The 16,083-nt window shown below is 38.3% G+C and overlaps 2 protein-coding genes across 2 annotated transcripts; both read right to left on the bottom strand.

The window, feature by feature from the left end:
- Nucleotides 1-2,659: 2,659 nt before the first annotated feature.
- LOC140779046 (glutamate receptor 2.9-like) lies at nucleotides 2,660-5,148 on the bottom strand. Its single transcript, XM_073123992.1, has 3 exons — nucleotides 4,841-5,148; nucleotides 4,157-4,554; nucleotides 2,660-3,443 (listed from the first exon to the last, which is right to left on the bottom strand). Exons 1-3 carry the CDS (start codon nucleotides 5,127-5,129, stop codon nucleotides 2,910-2,912), a joined length of 1,221 nt encoding a protein of 406 aa, XP_072980093.1. The 5' UTR covers nucleotides 5,130-5,148; the 3' UTR covers nucleotides 2,660-2,909.
- A 4,106-nt stretch (nucleotides 5,149-9,254) lies between these two features.
- Nucleotides 9,255-15,110, bottom strand: LOC140778239 (glutamate receptor 2.8-like). The gene is made up of 5 exons (XM_073122859.1): nucleotides 14,796-15,110; nucleotides 13,381-14,711; nucleotides 11,098-11,410; nucleotides 10,295-10,701; nucleotides 9,255-10,062 (listed from the first exon to the last, which is right to left on the bottom strand). Exons 1-5 carry the CDS (start codon nucleotides 15,046-15,048, stop codon nucleotides 9,442-9,444), a joined length of 2,925 nt encoding a protein of 974 aa, XP_072978960.1. The 5' UTR covers nucleotides 15,049-15,110; the 3' UTR covers nucleotides 9,255-9,441.
- Nucleotides 15,111-16,083: the final 973 nt, after the last annotated feature.

Genomic DNA, 16,083 nt, shown 5'->3' with positions numbered 1-16,083 from the left:
GGACGAATCTAAGAAATCGTCAAATTGAGGAGCACTCGGTGGTCGGTACCCATTCATTTTGTTGTTAGACTTTATTCTTTAGGTAAGTCAATGTAACGACTGGCTATTGGGATTTGGGAGGAGCTTACACACAACTTAACCTATCATTATCCGTCAAATTAAAGACGTGGAAAATCTACGACATAGAGTGCAATAAGAATCTAACAACTATCGTCTTTAATTTATCTTTTCATTCAAAACTTTAGGTCTCATTTTTAGAGAGCTAACAAAAACATAAGCAGATCTTGATGGTCCTACGGAAGATTCAAAGACTGTAACTGCGTCTGGCCTACCAAGTTTTTCGATTGTCAAAGCGTGCATGGCAACAAGTGGTCGGCTCCCAGCTAGCTGAGTCAAGAAGAAATTTAATAGTCTATTCAAAGGTGCAGACCACTATCAATCAAGTGGCTGGTCCTTCGATTATCTCCGGAATTGGAGAGATACATCAACAAAATATCAGAGATTAACTCAGAGCTATATTGTTTCTGAGAATTAGGAGCTTTTAGTTTTCTAACTCGGGCTTTGACCAGCTACAGAGGATTGACCCAGGCGAGAAACTTTCAAACGGATTAAGCTTTTTGAACTAATCAAACTCTTCCCTTACGGTTCATACTCGGATGAATTTTTTCCAATATTTGAACAAACACAGCAAATCAGATGGCACACAAGACTCTAAAGACTACATGAATAGTAAAGAATGATAAAGGTAGAGACAACGTTTGGAAGGCCAATCTTCACTTTCTAAAGCACTGGGTTTTAGACGGGTGCATTTCGTAATGTCAAGCTTAGAACTGTAAAATATTCTTTATTTATTTTTTTAAGAAAATTTGTAGACTAATAATTTATTAAGATTCAAACAAATGGTTAAAAGTGAGGAGGACAACGATCCTAAAAATATAAGCATTAGACTTGGCTGAATACAGATAAAATAATAGTGAAAGCAAAGTATCAAGCAAAAAAATAGATACAAATAGTCAATTAAATAAAGAAATTAAGGAGATAGGATGAAAGCCCAAGAAACAAGTGTCTATCTAGGTCATTATATCTAGGTCATTAAAGGCAATACGACAAATAAACGTAGTAGCAAGAGATCTAACTTGGACGAAAAAGAGAAGAAAGAGAGTCAGCGTTTTATGGCTCTATCTGAACATCGCAACCGACAACACTAAACCTAAAGAAAACACAACAAAGAGGGATAGAGAATGAATTGAGCCAAACCCATGCACAAGAGCAAAATAAGACAAAACATCTAATTGATAAAACTCACGCACTACAGTTGGCACGATAGACAAACATCCACAGAGAAACTGATGAACAATGCATGACAACTCTCCAACAATAGGAAATCATAGGGGTAGCGAAAGGGTAGCGGAGCAGCATAAGTTGATGGCGAAAACCAAGGAGAAGGGGCGGGAAAGAGAGCTTTCGGGTCATGGAGTCAACTCGACGACAAGAGATGTGAGCATGAGGGCTGAGCAAACTAGTCGAGTGAGCAGACACTAAGTGTTGAGCACGGTAGTAGTAGGAGAGGAGGAGGAGATTGCAAACGACAACAACATACCAAGTGGAGGATTGGCTAGCAAGACAGAAGAAGAGAGTGGGGGAGGATGGGGTTAAGGATGGCAAAAGCAAGTCTAGCTACGATAACAAGGGAGGAGGATGGAAATTACGATAACACCATCAAAAGGAGGAAGGGTTGGTGAAGGAGGAGAAAGAGGTGGAAAGCTTAGTTCAAACTTAAATTAAATTAGACATGTTTAAGAGAGTAAACATGAATCTTTAGATGGTAATCTGATGATTCCAAATATATATATATATATATATATATATATATTACAATCCTTATCTAGTAAATTTAAGTCTCACTATGATTAAGCCCGGTTTAAAATTAATTTTAAGCCTAAATTAATAATTTAAAGTTCCTCACACTTACATGAAATTTGAGTTCTAACATTCTAGGTAGAATGATTTTGGCAGCCATCCTAGCTGGCAAGGCTACTGACCTGACGTGCAGTCAAAAAAATGAGCTCACGTATATGCATGCAAGTTAGGCTCTAGCCCGACTGTTCTTCCCGGAAGAACTATAGAGCTGACGTTGCTCCAATCACTGTCATCTTTTGGAATATTTAATTAATTTTGTGCATCTCTCACAAATTGAGAATATTTAAATTCTCCTTATCTGTTTGAACACCATCAATATATATATATATATATATATATTTTATCGGCAAGTTAATTTTATTGCTAATTGGCTTCATTGGCATCACAAATCTCTTCTCTTTTTAATTTTTTTTGTGAGGGTTGCGTCCTCAGGACTGTGCTAAACCCACTCATCTGGTAGAAAGGCGTCCCACTGTTTGTGATAATGTCATTGACGTTTTAATCCTCACCCCACAAAAAAAAAAGTAACACTAATTCAAAACAAGGTAGCATAACTACTTTATTAATCTTGGTATCAAATAATGTTAACAATTGACTTGATTCCATCTAAGCTACATTATCAATATAGATCAATAGCAAATTCTACCAACAAGGTGAAGAAAAAAACTATAAGAAATTTTTAAAAAATATTATTAAAACTTATTATTCTAAATAGTAGTGAGAGATCTAGAGGGTTGTATTTGATTGCCAACTATCCCAACATAAATATGCATCACACTTTGAAAGCATAGATCTAGACAGAAATAATCTGACCTGCAAGCAAACCACATACAAGCAACACAAATAAGAGAATTTATGATCAAGAGTTAGGCCTTCCAAAACCTAGTTTCTTAATATCAATCAAGAGATTAGCCTTCCATCCTCGTGTACAAAACCTCCTTTCTTACAGTAATAGACCTACAAGTTAAACACAGCAAGACTCCATGTCTCTACAACTGGGGCCGGAAGCTCGATTTCCGCCGCATTGGGCTCGCGGGCATGACCGACGGAGTCACATCTCCATATGTTCGCATTGAAGTGCTCCCCGGACTCCATGGATAATAGTCAGGAGTTGAAGTATTAGAACCTCTGTTGCCCCCGGTCGATCCATTGTTAAGTTGCATCTTTCTAAATGTACGAGCTGTGAGGTCTTTATCACCGTAAAGCTTAGCGATCGTAAGAAGCTTCCCAGCAATAGATTTCTCATTGGCGATGGCTTGTCTCAGTAGATGACGTCTCTTTTGGTTGAGGAAGAAGGCCAGATGAATTAGGAAGCAAAGGATTGACGTAGTTCCAGTGACGAGGAAAAGGCCCTTGAAGCTGTCAAAGTTGAGGCTATTAGAAGACAATTGGTCGTCTTGGGTTGGACAGTTGGATTGATCGCCGAACCATTTCCTCTCGAGTTCAGACATCTTATAGCCCTCTGTTATGTTGAGGATTGCCCTTGAGAGATCCAAGGCTAGTGGTGAGCCTTTTGGGAATGCCTGTTTGTTAGAGATCACAGAACAAAAGTAATAAAGATTAATTCACAATCGGGTATAACCAACACATTGAGGTACTTGAAATGAACTGTTAGTTTAAAGACAAATGCTTCCATGAACATCTCTAATTTAAAATCATGATCCAACGGTTATAATTACCCATCACAATTACTTTTGAATTCCCGGTATCGGTTTTCCATCTCTAATGAGGAGTAGCCAAGTAGGAGATAAATTTCTGTCATGCGACGTGCACTCAGAAGGACAAAAGAGGATACAGAGGCGCATAGATCCAAAGAAGGATCTTTTGAATTATACTGATCTCTTTGATAGGTATTTTCTATATTAAATTTTATTTCTTTTTGTTCTAAATATTGTGAGGGAATCTTACTCTAGAATAATTTATTCTTTCTATTTAGATATTTTCTTTTTTATTTTAAAGTGAGATTATTAATAATTTAAAAAATATTTTGAGTAATTATCTTTGTATGTACTATGTTTTCCCCCGTGAAAGTAGACTATAAAATGAATCACGTAAATTCTTTTATATTTAGTTTGCTTGCATTTTAAGTAATAATCCTTAACCCTCCTAAGTTTCCTTTTACCTCCGAAACATAGAGTAACTCACAAATATTCAACACTTTTTCGTAGAAACTCTATCTCTAGATACAGGAAAGATATAATAAGAGAGAGAGAGAGAGAGAGAGAGGAAAACTCACAAATCCAAATCCACCTGTCTTTATTTCTTGAACTATTTTGTAATTGTCGCAATTAAGTTTGAGAGTAGCTCTAAGGTAAGGGTACTCGTCGACAATGGCAGCGACACCACCATTTTTGCTTCCTTCTGCCAGTGCATCCACGTACCGCTGTGAAGAATTAAGAGGCTTGAGACTCGACTCATGAAAGCCCATCCTAATCAGGACCTCTCTCGTAGGCGAACCTTGAAGGTAACCAACATTTTCTCCGCTGTTCTCAAGCTCAATGAAGTCGTTCACAGGACGCTGTTCGACTGTGAGCATTGAAGTAAAACTGGCTGTGTAACTCGATTGCAGGATCAAAACCACAAATACCCATATGATCACAACAAACTTAGACAAATTGCTCACCATATTCGCCTCTGCACTCATCCAAAGAGTTGCAAATTGTGAGGCATATATTGACGAGCCAACCAATAAAATAAAATTTAGGAACAAAACTAATTGGCAAAAACTGAGAAGTTCCTGTCCAGAAGTAGGTTAATTGATGCGGTTAACTGAAAGTATTTAATAATGCACATCTAACAGTACCTTGTTAGGCTAATGCAGACAAGTCCTACAATAAACTAACATCAAATGGTCCGAATCAAAACTTTGCAATCATAACAAAAGATAAAGAGTTAAAAGCGGAAAGTAACATTACTTAACTGTGAGCAAAGACGAGAGTTGAGAAAATGAAGTAAAAGACGGCGCCGAATTGGTGAGAGGGTTCACCCCTAAACTCCTCGTTGCTCCGGTGTTCTAAAATCCACACGACGATTCCAGTGAAGACAAAGAAGGCTCCGCTGGCCAACCACAAGTCTTTACTTAATGGCTTGAGGAAGACCCAAGCGTTCTTCGTCCTCGCGTCCCTCAACGGCACCGCCATCGATATAGTGGATGCCATGTATGGCATCGTGAAGTCCACGTAGGATGATCGATTAGCCGTGATGGTCATGTCAGCCACGGCAGCATCATACGTCTGTTAAGGATGCAGTACATGCCCCACTTTAATTAATGTCGTAGTTGTTAACTCTATGCAGACAACTAATTAATAGTATTACAGCTCGTTAAGTTTTGTGTTGTGGCATAAAATATAGAAGGTAAAATATTTATGTACTAATGACGGATCCATTTCTTGCGAGATATATATGACAGAACGTACGGAAGACTGATGAGTAGTATACAAGTAGAGAAATTTAAGAGTGAGAAAAAGACACTTAAATGGGGGGGGGGGGGGGGGGGGGGGGGGTCAAATATGAGATCATCGCGTATGAAAAGATGCATCATGCTTGTGCAAGTATTAATAATAAAACTAAGAGATAATAACATCTAGCTAGACTCCTAAACTAATGTTCATGTTTTATATAGACTCACTCATTTATTTTTCATGACACTTTAACCTATTTAACTATGAAAAAAGTCCCTAAAGTATCCCTTTCATTACTGTCATCTGGTTAACTATTAAAAGGAGGACAGAAGAAGTGAGAGAGACACTACCCTCTTCAAAATTCTGAAAACTCATGTCATGATCACTAACGCTTAAATTTCAAAAAGAGATTGTTACTAATACTTAATGCGAACTTTTTAAATAACTAGAATTTAAAGTCATGTCTAGTCACAGAGGTAGGACTATAGCAATGAAATGAAAAGTAAATTATAGAGTTATATAAAATGTCTCAAATAGATAACCTTGGAAAAAAATATATTAAACACATCATATACAAATAATATTTATTTTATACAAAAAGCTAGTAAAAAACAAAGAAGATTGTGAGTAAAAGATTGGAGACGGAGCAAAAGAATAATATAGTAGTAAATTAACTAATAATTAAAAGAAATAACTAGAAGACAAAGGATGCAATAAGCGGGGATAAATATTTAATGTAACTAGGCCAGTTGTCGTCTCGCTGGCTTTAGAAATTCCTGGCCGTCTTTTTAATCATCTGAGCATGACCCGATTTAATAGAAGTTGGGTCGAGAAATTGATCGATATATTAAGATATCTGATTGCAAAGTGGGTCTTTTTGAACCAAGAGGCTGCTATTATGATGATAAAATCTTCAACATGTCTCACGTGGACGTTCTACTATTGGATCAACTATTTATTAATGAGAAAAAAAGACCGGTCCCCATCTTGATACCAGAATATTTTCAATTATCTTCGAACTCGTACGATTTGGTTACTGCACCTTTTGTGACTGATTAGAGCAAAGTTTTGTGCATATCCAATGCTTCATTAATGTTAGATATGTGATGTAGCGGCTGTGGCACCCTTAGAGTGACGAAGACTCTCAAGGACATCACCCTTCTCAAAAGAGAGAGAGAGAGAGAGAGAGAGAGAGAGAGAGAGAGAGAGAGAGAGAGAGAGAGAGAGAGGCTAATGTTTACTGGAAAGTTTGGTGTTTAGTAATAAGGCCCATGGAAACAATAACTATCTAATTTCAATGCAGTAAAATGATCATATCTATCGAAAACAATAGACAGGTTAGCAGGGTGAATGACCTCTGGTCACTTTGGATACTCGAAGCTAGATTTTGATTCATGCTTTTCTCAATGAGAGCGAGCATTTAGATTTATATCATTTACAATCATCCAAACTCGGGATGCAAGATTTTCTCAACGAAGCTACTACTTAAAAAGAATAGTTATAGTCGAGGATATTTTAATTCTTTAATTTTCTTTTTCTCGAAGATATTTTGGTGGGTTATCAACTTATCATTATCATTTGTATAATTATTAATTTTAGTTTATCCTTCACACTTGACACTCGCATACAAAATAGACCTTCATGTTGTTAGTGAGTTTTTTAAAATAATATTGCCTACAAGTATCTTCAACAAGAAGTGCCTGTCTGTTGTTAAAGAACATGCCAATGGAGCAGCAATTTGATACTTCTTCTTTTTCTCCTTCTCCATTTGAAAGCAACCACAAACTGCTGTCCATAAACTTTTGAAAGATATCATGCGCCTTTTATATGCTGTCCATAAACTTTTTTAAGCAATTTGACATCAATGGAGCCACCATTGATGTAAGGGCCCCTGTAAGAATGATTGCTCCTATGAACCTTACGAATATATATTTATATGTATCAGGAATTAATGAGGGGTCTCTTAGACTCGTTGAGTTACACCACAGCCGGAAATGTTGATCATTCACTAGCTTTATGAGTCGTTAGCATATTCTTTGTGGTGCCACGTACCTACCTATGATTACCGGCGTTGGCCGCCTTGCCACAATTTGAACCCGCCTATTCTTAATTGAGCTAAGCTCAGTCCAAGCCTAAGATAGTAATGATTTGTATGGGGTAAGCATTGGTCTGCTCAACTCGAGCCAAAAGGCCAACCGACCTATTAACCTATTACAGCGCAACTTATTATGCATGCCTATTTCTATGATTTTTTTAGTTCCACATCAAAGATTTAGACAAATATATAAGTATGTTACAATAAAAGACAACTAAATATCTTCACAGAGACTTATTACGCTCACCTCGATATAATAATTTTTTTTAATTCAGCGTGTTATTCTTGACCCATTATGCATAGCTCAAGCCTTGATATCTCATGGCTAGTGGGTGGTAATGACTTATTGTATTCTAGCACGGTTTAAATCCGACGCCTAAGTCATTAATGGGTTGAGCGGTGAATAGATACTCAAGCTTGGTTGGCCCAAGGGCTTGAAAAGCACAAGCCGGCCTGCCCAATGATCAATAATACACATACCTACAAAAGTACCAAAATGATCCAATTATATCATTTAGGCAAATAGTATCTCAAAAGATTCTCTAGTCAGCCTAATAATCTTTGTATTGTTTTGATCACACTACACCGTAGATATATAAATTTCTTACTATTGTTTAAGAGTTATGCATAAATCAAAAGCTATTCTTGTTTACTTTGAGTTTAGGGATTCCTCCTGAATTGGTTTAGGATCCCTAACTGGTTCAGTAACAAAATATTTTTTAATCTTTTCATATCTAATCAAGTTTACTTTTTAAAAAATTAAGACTAAGAAATAAGATTAACTAATTGAGTTCGGAGCTTAATCTCAAACCAAATAAGGTTAAAAGAACAACTGTGACATGTAACAACTCTTGAAAAAAATTACGTATTTCGAACATAAATTTTGATCCCAGATTTAACTAGGGTCCATATACTATCATAGATGGTGAAATTAAAATAATTTAAAGAGTACTTCAATATCATATACTTATTTATTTAAATTTATAAAAAAAGTGAATAAAAACTAATTTTAAAGAGATTATCATGATAATAAAAAATAAAAAAATGAGTTTAATATCACGGTGACTATTTAAGAAATATTGGTACGGCATATTAAATTGTCTAAGCTTTGAGATCTAAAAAAGGTGCTCATTTTGTGAGTAAAATTAGCTATGCAAATCAACTTATGCGCATGTAGGGGCTTGCCTTGTTGGTTAAGTCCATTTTTTTAAACAAAATTTCTTGATTTAATTGTGACCTGAAGTAGTGCCTCTCATCAAATGGAGTAGTTAACCTTAATTCAACTGGTTTATCCATTCATAATTTATTTTGAGTCTTTTTTTCTATATTTAAGATAGAGTATTATGCTGTTATAGTTCGACAAAGCAATCTAATAGCAATTTTTTTTCATGTGCAAAACAGTCGTTGAATCAAATTGTTACTACCAACAACAACCTTATCAAAACTTCTCAGATTAAACCTAAATAGTTCTATCACAAAAAAGAATTCTAAATAGGTTGTATTTGATCACTAATTAACTAGACAAATAATTCAACACTTACCTTTAATTTCTCTCTTTTTCTTTCAACTGCAAATTATATGATATTTTATAAAATTGACCGACCCTCCACTTTTTAAGAGTCAGTTAGCATCTTTATTTTCTTATCTCTCTTACATGGTCTATTAATTTGATAAGCTGAACTTTTCATCTCTCTAAAATATGTATGATTTTCTAAGAACATGGAATGAAACTGCTTTAGTTTTGGAACTAAATTAACTGATTAATCAAGTAACGTGTATGAAATAACAATTTTGTTTATACATTTCGATGATAGAATTTTATTTTAGCAGTTCGCTCATTGATACATATCAAATTATCTTTCAATAATATATATATACAGCATCAAGGAGTCCTAACTCCTAATATCAATCAAGAGCTAGTTAGAACACCATGTTGTGAGCTACAATTAATCTCATTGATACATATCAAATTATCTTTCAATATATATATGCACAGCATCAAGGAGTCCTAACTCATAATATCAATCAAGAGCTAGTTAGAACACCATGTTGTGAGCTACCGTTAATCTCATTACTACGTCCTTCTATAATATGATGAACATGGCTCGGAGTCCCTGCAGCTGTGCTAGCAAGCTCGACCTCCACCGGCATTGGGCTTGAGGGTGCGATCGAGGGAGTAACTTCTCCATATGTTTGCACTGAAGTGCTCACTGGACTCCATGGATAATGGTCCGGAGTTGAGGAATTAGGATCTCTGCTACCCTGGGTTGATCCATCATTAAGTTGCTTCTTTCTAAAAGTATGAGATGTGAGGTCTTTGTCGTCGTAAATCTTAGTGATGGAACGAAGCTTCCCAGTGATAGATTTCTCATTGGCGATGGCTTGTCTTAGATCACGCCTCCTTTGGTTGATAAAAAAAGCCAAATGAATTAGGACGCAAAGGATTGACGCCGTCCCAGTGATGAGGAAAAGGCCCCAGAAGCTTTCAATGCTCAGGCTGTTGGAAGTCAACGGGTCGTCTTGGCTTGAGCAGCTGGATTGATCGCCGAACCATTTCCTCTCGATCTCAGACATCTCGTCGCCCTCCGTTATGTTAAGTATCGCCCTTGAGAGATCTGAGACTAGTGATGAGCCTTTTGGGAATGCCTGTTGAGATAAGAGAACAACAGTAAGAAGGATGTATAGATATGCGTGCTGCTATAAAGTATATGCATATCTACTTGAAAGGAATAGGAGGGAAATTAAGAGAACAGAGAAGTTGATTAACACATTTTTCCATACTACTCTTTCCCCAGAATTAATTTTGGAAGATAGTGAATGGAAAAATGGATTAACGTACCAAAATGTAGCAAATAAAGTTCAAGAGAGAGGAACTCACAAATCCAAATCCACCTGTTTTGTTCATCTGCCCAACTATTGTATAATTGTCGCACTGGAGTTTGAGAAAGACTCTGAGGTAAGGGATCTCGTCGACTACGGCACCTATACCACCCATTCTGCTTCCCTTCGCCAATGCATCCTCGAACTGCTGTGGAGATTTAAAGCCCTTGAGCCTAGACTCATCAAAGCCCATATTAACCAAGAGCTCTTTCACGAAGGAGTCCACAAGGTAGCCAACATTTTGTCCACTGTTCTTCAGCTCAGTGAAGTCGTTCAGAGTTGCTACAGGCTGTTGGACTGTGAGCATTGAGGTCAAACTGGCTTTGTAACTGGCTTGCAAGATGAGCACCACAAATACCCATATGATCACAACAAACCTGGACAGATTGCTAACCATGTTCTCCCCTGCACCCATCCAAAGAGTTAGCAAATGTAAGGCAATTGACTAGTTAACTGATCATAGAATTAAATTGCGAAAAGTGGGAAGAGAATTACAAAAGAAGTAGGTCGATTTATGGGCTTAACTGAGCATAATAGATGAGCTAAATACACGAGTAGCATGTGATCAAACTAACTAGTAACACAACACGTTCCTTAATATAACTTAACTATGAGCCAACTATTTTAACTTATGTAAGACTGCCTATCAAAACATATGCATTTTAACAATTTTGATCCCAGTGTGATTATGATCTAATACGTGAATACTTCACTATTATACAACTTGTTACTTAGCTAATTAAACTTTCTCATGTTATCAAGAGATGAGAGAAGACTGAAAAGTAACATGATCGACTTAACTGTGAGCAAAGACGAGAGTTGAGAAAGTGAAGTAGAACACAGTGCCGAATTGGTGAGAGGGTTCGCCCCTAAACTCCTCGTTGATCCGGTGTTCTAAAATCCAGACGACGAATCCAGTGAGGACAAAGAAGGCTCCGCTGACCAACCACAAGTCTTTATTTAGTGGCTTGAGGAAGACCCAGGCGTTCTTCGTCCTCTCGTCCCTCAATGGCACAGCGATCGATACAGCGGTTGCCATGTATGGCAGCGTGAAGTCCACGTACGATGATCGAGAAGCCGTGATGGTTATGTCAGCCACGGCAGCATCATACGTCTGTTAAGGATGAAGTACATGCCCCACTTTAATTAGATGGACATTTAATTAATTTCGTACTAGTTTATCAGATTCTATGCAGCAACTAATGATATTTCAGCTCTAAGTTTTGTTTCACGTGGCATAAAATATAGTAGAAATGTTTATACACTAATGACGAATCCATTACTTGTGCGAACAAGATGATACAACGTAGGACTGATGAGTACTATAACAAGTAGAGAAATTTATTCGAGTATGAAAAGATAAATCATGCCTGTGCAAGTATTAAAATTAAAAATAAGAAACAATTGCATCTAGCTAGACTCCAACATTGTTGTCCGTTTCTCACATAGCCCACTTCCTTCTTTTTCATAACACTTTGGCCTACTTAATTATGAAATGCTATTTTCTGAAATATCTCTTCCATTGGTGTCACATAGCTAATTCTGCAGCCCCTAAAAATAAGGGTACAATGACTATTTAATATTTTTCATACTGAACTAAAAAATAAAACATGAAACATAAAATATAAAAGTGAGAAACAATTTAGAATAATTATTTATAAAAATAAAAAGGGAAAAAGCATACGGGACAAATGAGTCAAGACAAAGGATGTAATTAGTGGGGATAAAATATTTAATGCAACTAGGGCAGGTGTCAGTTTGATTGGTAGGGTAGTAAACGAGCCGAGCTCAAACGAGCTATATTATCAATTTAAATAATTTTTAAGTCAAATAAGTTTAAACATTAATTTAAATTTAAATCAAATTTAAAATAAAACTAAATTTAACTATAAAGAGAGAATAGTTGGATCTAATGGTTTATATTACTTTTCTTTTATATATATTTATATTGAGCCTTATCGGCTTGAATTTATTTCAAACCTAAAATTAAGCTCCGCCTGTTTTTGAGCCGGCTAAATTATTTTGACAAGCCTACTGGTTGGCTTTAGAAATTCCAGGCTATGGTCATCCACTACGTGATGGGCCTGACGTAAGAACGATGACGTATTCGTCACTTAATTGGCAACTCAAGTTCATTAGAAGAAAAAAGAAACTGGATTGGATCTCAAAGAGCTTCACACGACATAAGTATTTTTAATCATCTGACCATGACCCGATTTATTCTGATGATCTACTTTATTAACTTTATCAGTTGAATAGAAGAAATATACTACTCTACAATGAATAGAAGTTGGGTCGAGAAATTCACCAAGATATTAAGATATCCGATTCCAGAGTCGGTCTTTCTGAACACCGAGAAAAGAAAGTGATTTTGACCACCAGTAGAATCTTGAACCGTTCAAACTAGTCGAGAGGTCGCGCCAGGATGGTTAATTAAATCAAGAGGCTATTCTTATCATTAAAAAAAAGACTGGTCCTCTAGATACCATAACATCTTCGATTATCTTCGAACTTGTCCGATTTAAGTTATTGAACTTAGTTAATAATTACGAGCATAGTTTTGTGCATATCTAATTCTTCGTTAATGATAGATATATGATGTAGTGGCTGTGGCGCCCTTAGAGAGACGAAGACTCTCTAAGGACATCACCCATCTCCCTCTCTCTATCTCTAGAGAGAGAGAGAGAGAGAGAGAGAGAGAGAGAGAGAGAGAGAGAGAGAGAGAGAAGCTAATGTTTACTGGAAAGTATGGTCCTCAGTAATAAGGCCAATGGAAACGATAACTATCTAATTTCCATGCAGAACAAAATGATCATATCTATTGAAAACAATTTGTTGGAACGAAGACGACAAAGAGACAGATAAGAAGGGTGACTGACCTCTGGTCACTTTGGATACTCAAAGATAGATTATGATTTCATGTTCTAGTTTTAGCATATATAATACAGAAATTATATAACATTTGAAGTTTATTCACACATGCACATCATCCTCATATATAAAATTTGATTAAATTAATTTATTTCCTAAAGATAAAGATGAAAGCATCAAAAAATTAAAGAAAAAGGTACCGAGTATGCTCACCCCATTGGCGACCTGTTGGATGAGCGCGTCATATTTCACGTTCGTTGCCGCCACATACTCGAATGGCAGCGCGTACGGTAGATGCCGGACCGCCGCCTCGAACACGTCGATCACGAACCCGCTCGCCCGTGTCTGGTTCGTCACCGGGTCGGTCTCAATGTCTAGGAACGAATGGAACCCGGGCATGACCGGTCCGGGAACCCCGATCCGCAGCTTCTTGCCGCTCGTCGGCTGAATCCACCCGTTAGGCACCACCGTCGACTCCCCGGGCCATATCACCGGCCCCAGCCCATCCCTCGATGACGAGTACTGGCTGTCGCTACTCCAATTCAGCCGCCGAGTCAACCCGTACCTCGGCGTCCAGAAGCCGATCTCCTTCCCTCTCCCCCCCATCACGTTCAGTACACGGTACGCGGTCACGTTCAACTCCCCATCGACGAGCCGGAACCTCCCGCCAAGGCCGTCATATTCCGTGCTTAGTATCTCTTTCAAGAGACGCTTCCCGGTTCGGGAGACGCCCAAATTGGATAAATCGGTGGAGCCGTTCTTGGATTCGACGAAGTCGGGGTCGACTTTGCGGAGTCGCTCGGCGGACAAAGCGATTGCCCAGACCGCATCATAAGCCCATACAGCATAGCTACTAAGCTGAGTAGCGGCGGCTAATCCAACATTTGGGTTATCCTTCAAGAATTGACGACTCCATCTCCTTTTAAACTCGCGGATCCGCTCCGTTGTCGGGAAATAAGGCATGACGCCGAGAACGCCGTCGATGGAGCCAGGGGAGATGGATTCTTCGACGGAGGCGAGGAGGCTCGTGAGGCCACTCGTCATGATCCAGACGTACCCTTCTGACATCATTCCGGCATTGTTCGCCAATCGGAGGAGACGGGTGGCGAGGCCGACCCTGGCGTGGACGACGAAGACTCGGGTCTGCTCGGTGGCGAGCTTGTAAAGCTCCGCGGAGATGTCGTCAGAAGAGGCGGAGGTGGGGAGGGAACAGCGGTATGGGACGCGTGAGCCGACGTCGTTGAGCGCGTCGACCAGGTAGGGGATGAAGGCGGCGCCGTAGTCGGATTCCTCGTAGATCGGAACGACGCGGCGCCACCCGAAGGATCCGACGAGCGCCGCGATGGCGCCGACTTGGTCGGCGTCGTTCGCGGCGGCGCGGACGAAGAAGGGGGAATAGGTGGGAGACACCGAGGGGCTCGTCGCGGAGATGGCTACTATGGGGACCTGGGCTCTCGAGCCCAAGTCGGCGACGAAGCCGGATTCGATAGAGGACTGGGGCCCAAGTATGGCTTGCACCTTCTCTTTGGAAATTAGCTCCAAGGCTGCATCAATTAGAGAGCACCAATTAATCCGCTAATTACTTTTCTCGATTGGGAGAAACAAAGGAGGTAAGAGTTAAGCTCTACCGAGAGAGGCGGCGGTGACGACATCTGCGGAGGCGTCTCTGGTGAGGAGCTGGAGACGGGCGGAGGAGTTGGGATTCGCGGCGTAGAAGTCGGCGACGGCCAAGTGGACGGACGTGAGAGCGATCTGGCCAATCGAGGAGTTCGAGTCGAGGATTAGTCCGAGCTTGAAGGTTGTGGGCTGGGATGGTATCACGGGGAGGAGTTGTAAGAGGAAGGAGAGAAGAAGGCCAAAGGGTTTGGGGTAGTTCCTCATCAAGGATTGGAAATGAATGAGCGTTGGAATGCCCAGCAGTGTGGAGTAGTTTCGTTTTATACCCAAGAGGTAGTAAACAAGAGGGAGGAGGGTCTGACTAGGGGAATCTTACTATAATAAATTCGGCTTGCTGAGACGTTATTCCATCTCTTTGGTTTATTTCATTATAAGCACTATGTGTGAATCGAGTTTCTACGGTTCTTCGACAGCAGCAATTGCTTTACGGATTTAACCAAATTTAAAGCCCTAGAGTTGAAACAGTGGGCACGGATATGATGTCGTGATCTAATTCCGTACCAAGTAAAAAAAAATTTTATTTTATAAATCACATCTTATATTTTATCTATTTTATGATTGACGATCTATCTTTAAGCATTTTTGTAACCCGACTCATTTTCTTTTGTAATTTTCATTAAACACCCTGACGTTATTTTGACTAATTAATATTAATCAAATTACTAAAATATCCTCACCATTCTATTATTTTTTTTATATCTTTCCACCATTTTCTCACCTACCTTCTCCACCGTCGTAACTTTAACTCATCTTCCCTCCCCTCCTTATTCTCCTCTTTTCTTCTTCTTCTTTAGAAAGGAAAAAAGAGAATAAAGAAGACAAGAATAGTTTAAGTATTTACAAATTATTTTATATATTATAATAGAATATTATCCGTTTAATATCGTTCTAAGTTAATAAGAGTGTTAAATAAAAATTATAGAAAAAAAATAGTGTCGTGTAAATAATAAAATAGATAAAATATAGGTGTAATTAGTAAAAATTTCAAAAGCGAAAAAACACAAAAATGTTAAAGTCTTTTATTATTATACAGACACTGTTGAAATTACTTATTCACCTTTATAGTACCATATTTTTTTGGAAACCTGTCTCTTTACGTTGATGTTAAATGGAAGTCAGTCAACCAAACACAAACAAAAAAATTTGGGAACCAATTTTTTAATTTATTGAGATAAGTATAAATCCTATCCCTATCCTAATTTTTTTTTTTATTATCGAGATAACAAAATCTTATTTTCA

Source organism: Typha angustifolia, chromosome 15 (assembly GCF_048772165.1).
Source record: "Typha angustifolia cultivar Huaian chromosome 15, ASM4877216v1, whole genome shotgun sequence".
In the NCBI taxonomy this organism is placed as follows: domain Eukaryota; kingdom Viridiplantae; phylum Streptophyta; class Magnoliopsida; order Poales; family Typhaceae; genus Typha; species Typha angustifolia.
This window is presented reverse-complemented; position numbering and strand designations above follow the sequence as displayed.

What these genes read in the sequence shown, in the direction of transcription:
- LOC140779046 (XM_073123992.1), bottom strand. Translation starts at nt 5,129, where the DNA reads ATGACCATCACGGCTAATCGATCATCCTACGTGGACTTCACGATGCCA. An exon ending in AACTCTCGTCTTTGCTCACA is followed by an intron (nt 4,555 to 4,840) that starts GTTAAGTAATGT and finishes GGATGAGTGCAG; the next exon opens with AGGCGAATATGGTGAGCAAT. An exon ending in AGACAGGTGGATTTGGATTT is followed by an intron (nt 3,444 to 4,156) that starts GTGAGTTTTCCT and finishes TCTAACAAACAG; the next exon opens with GCATTCCCAAAAGGCTCACC.
- LOC140778239 (XM_073122859.1), bottom strand. Translation starts at nt 15,048, where the DNA reads ATGAGGAACTACCCCAAACCCTTTGGCCTTCTTCTCTCCTTCCTCTTA. An exon ending in TCCAACAGGTCGCCAATGGG is followed by an intron (nt 11,411 to 13,380) that starts GTGAGCATACTC and finishes CATCCTTAACAG; the next exon opens with ACGTATGATGCTGCCGTGGC. An exon ending in AAACAGGTGGATTTGGATTT is followed by an intron (nt 10,063 to 10,294) that starts GTGAGTTCCTCT and finishes TTATCTCAACAG; the next exon opens with GCATTCCCAAAAGGCTCATC.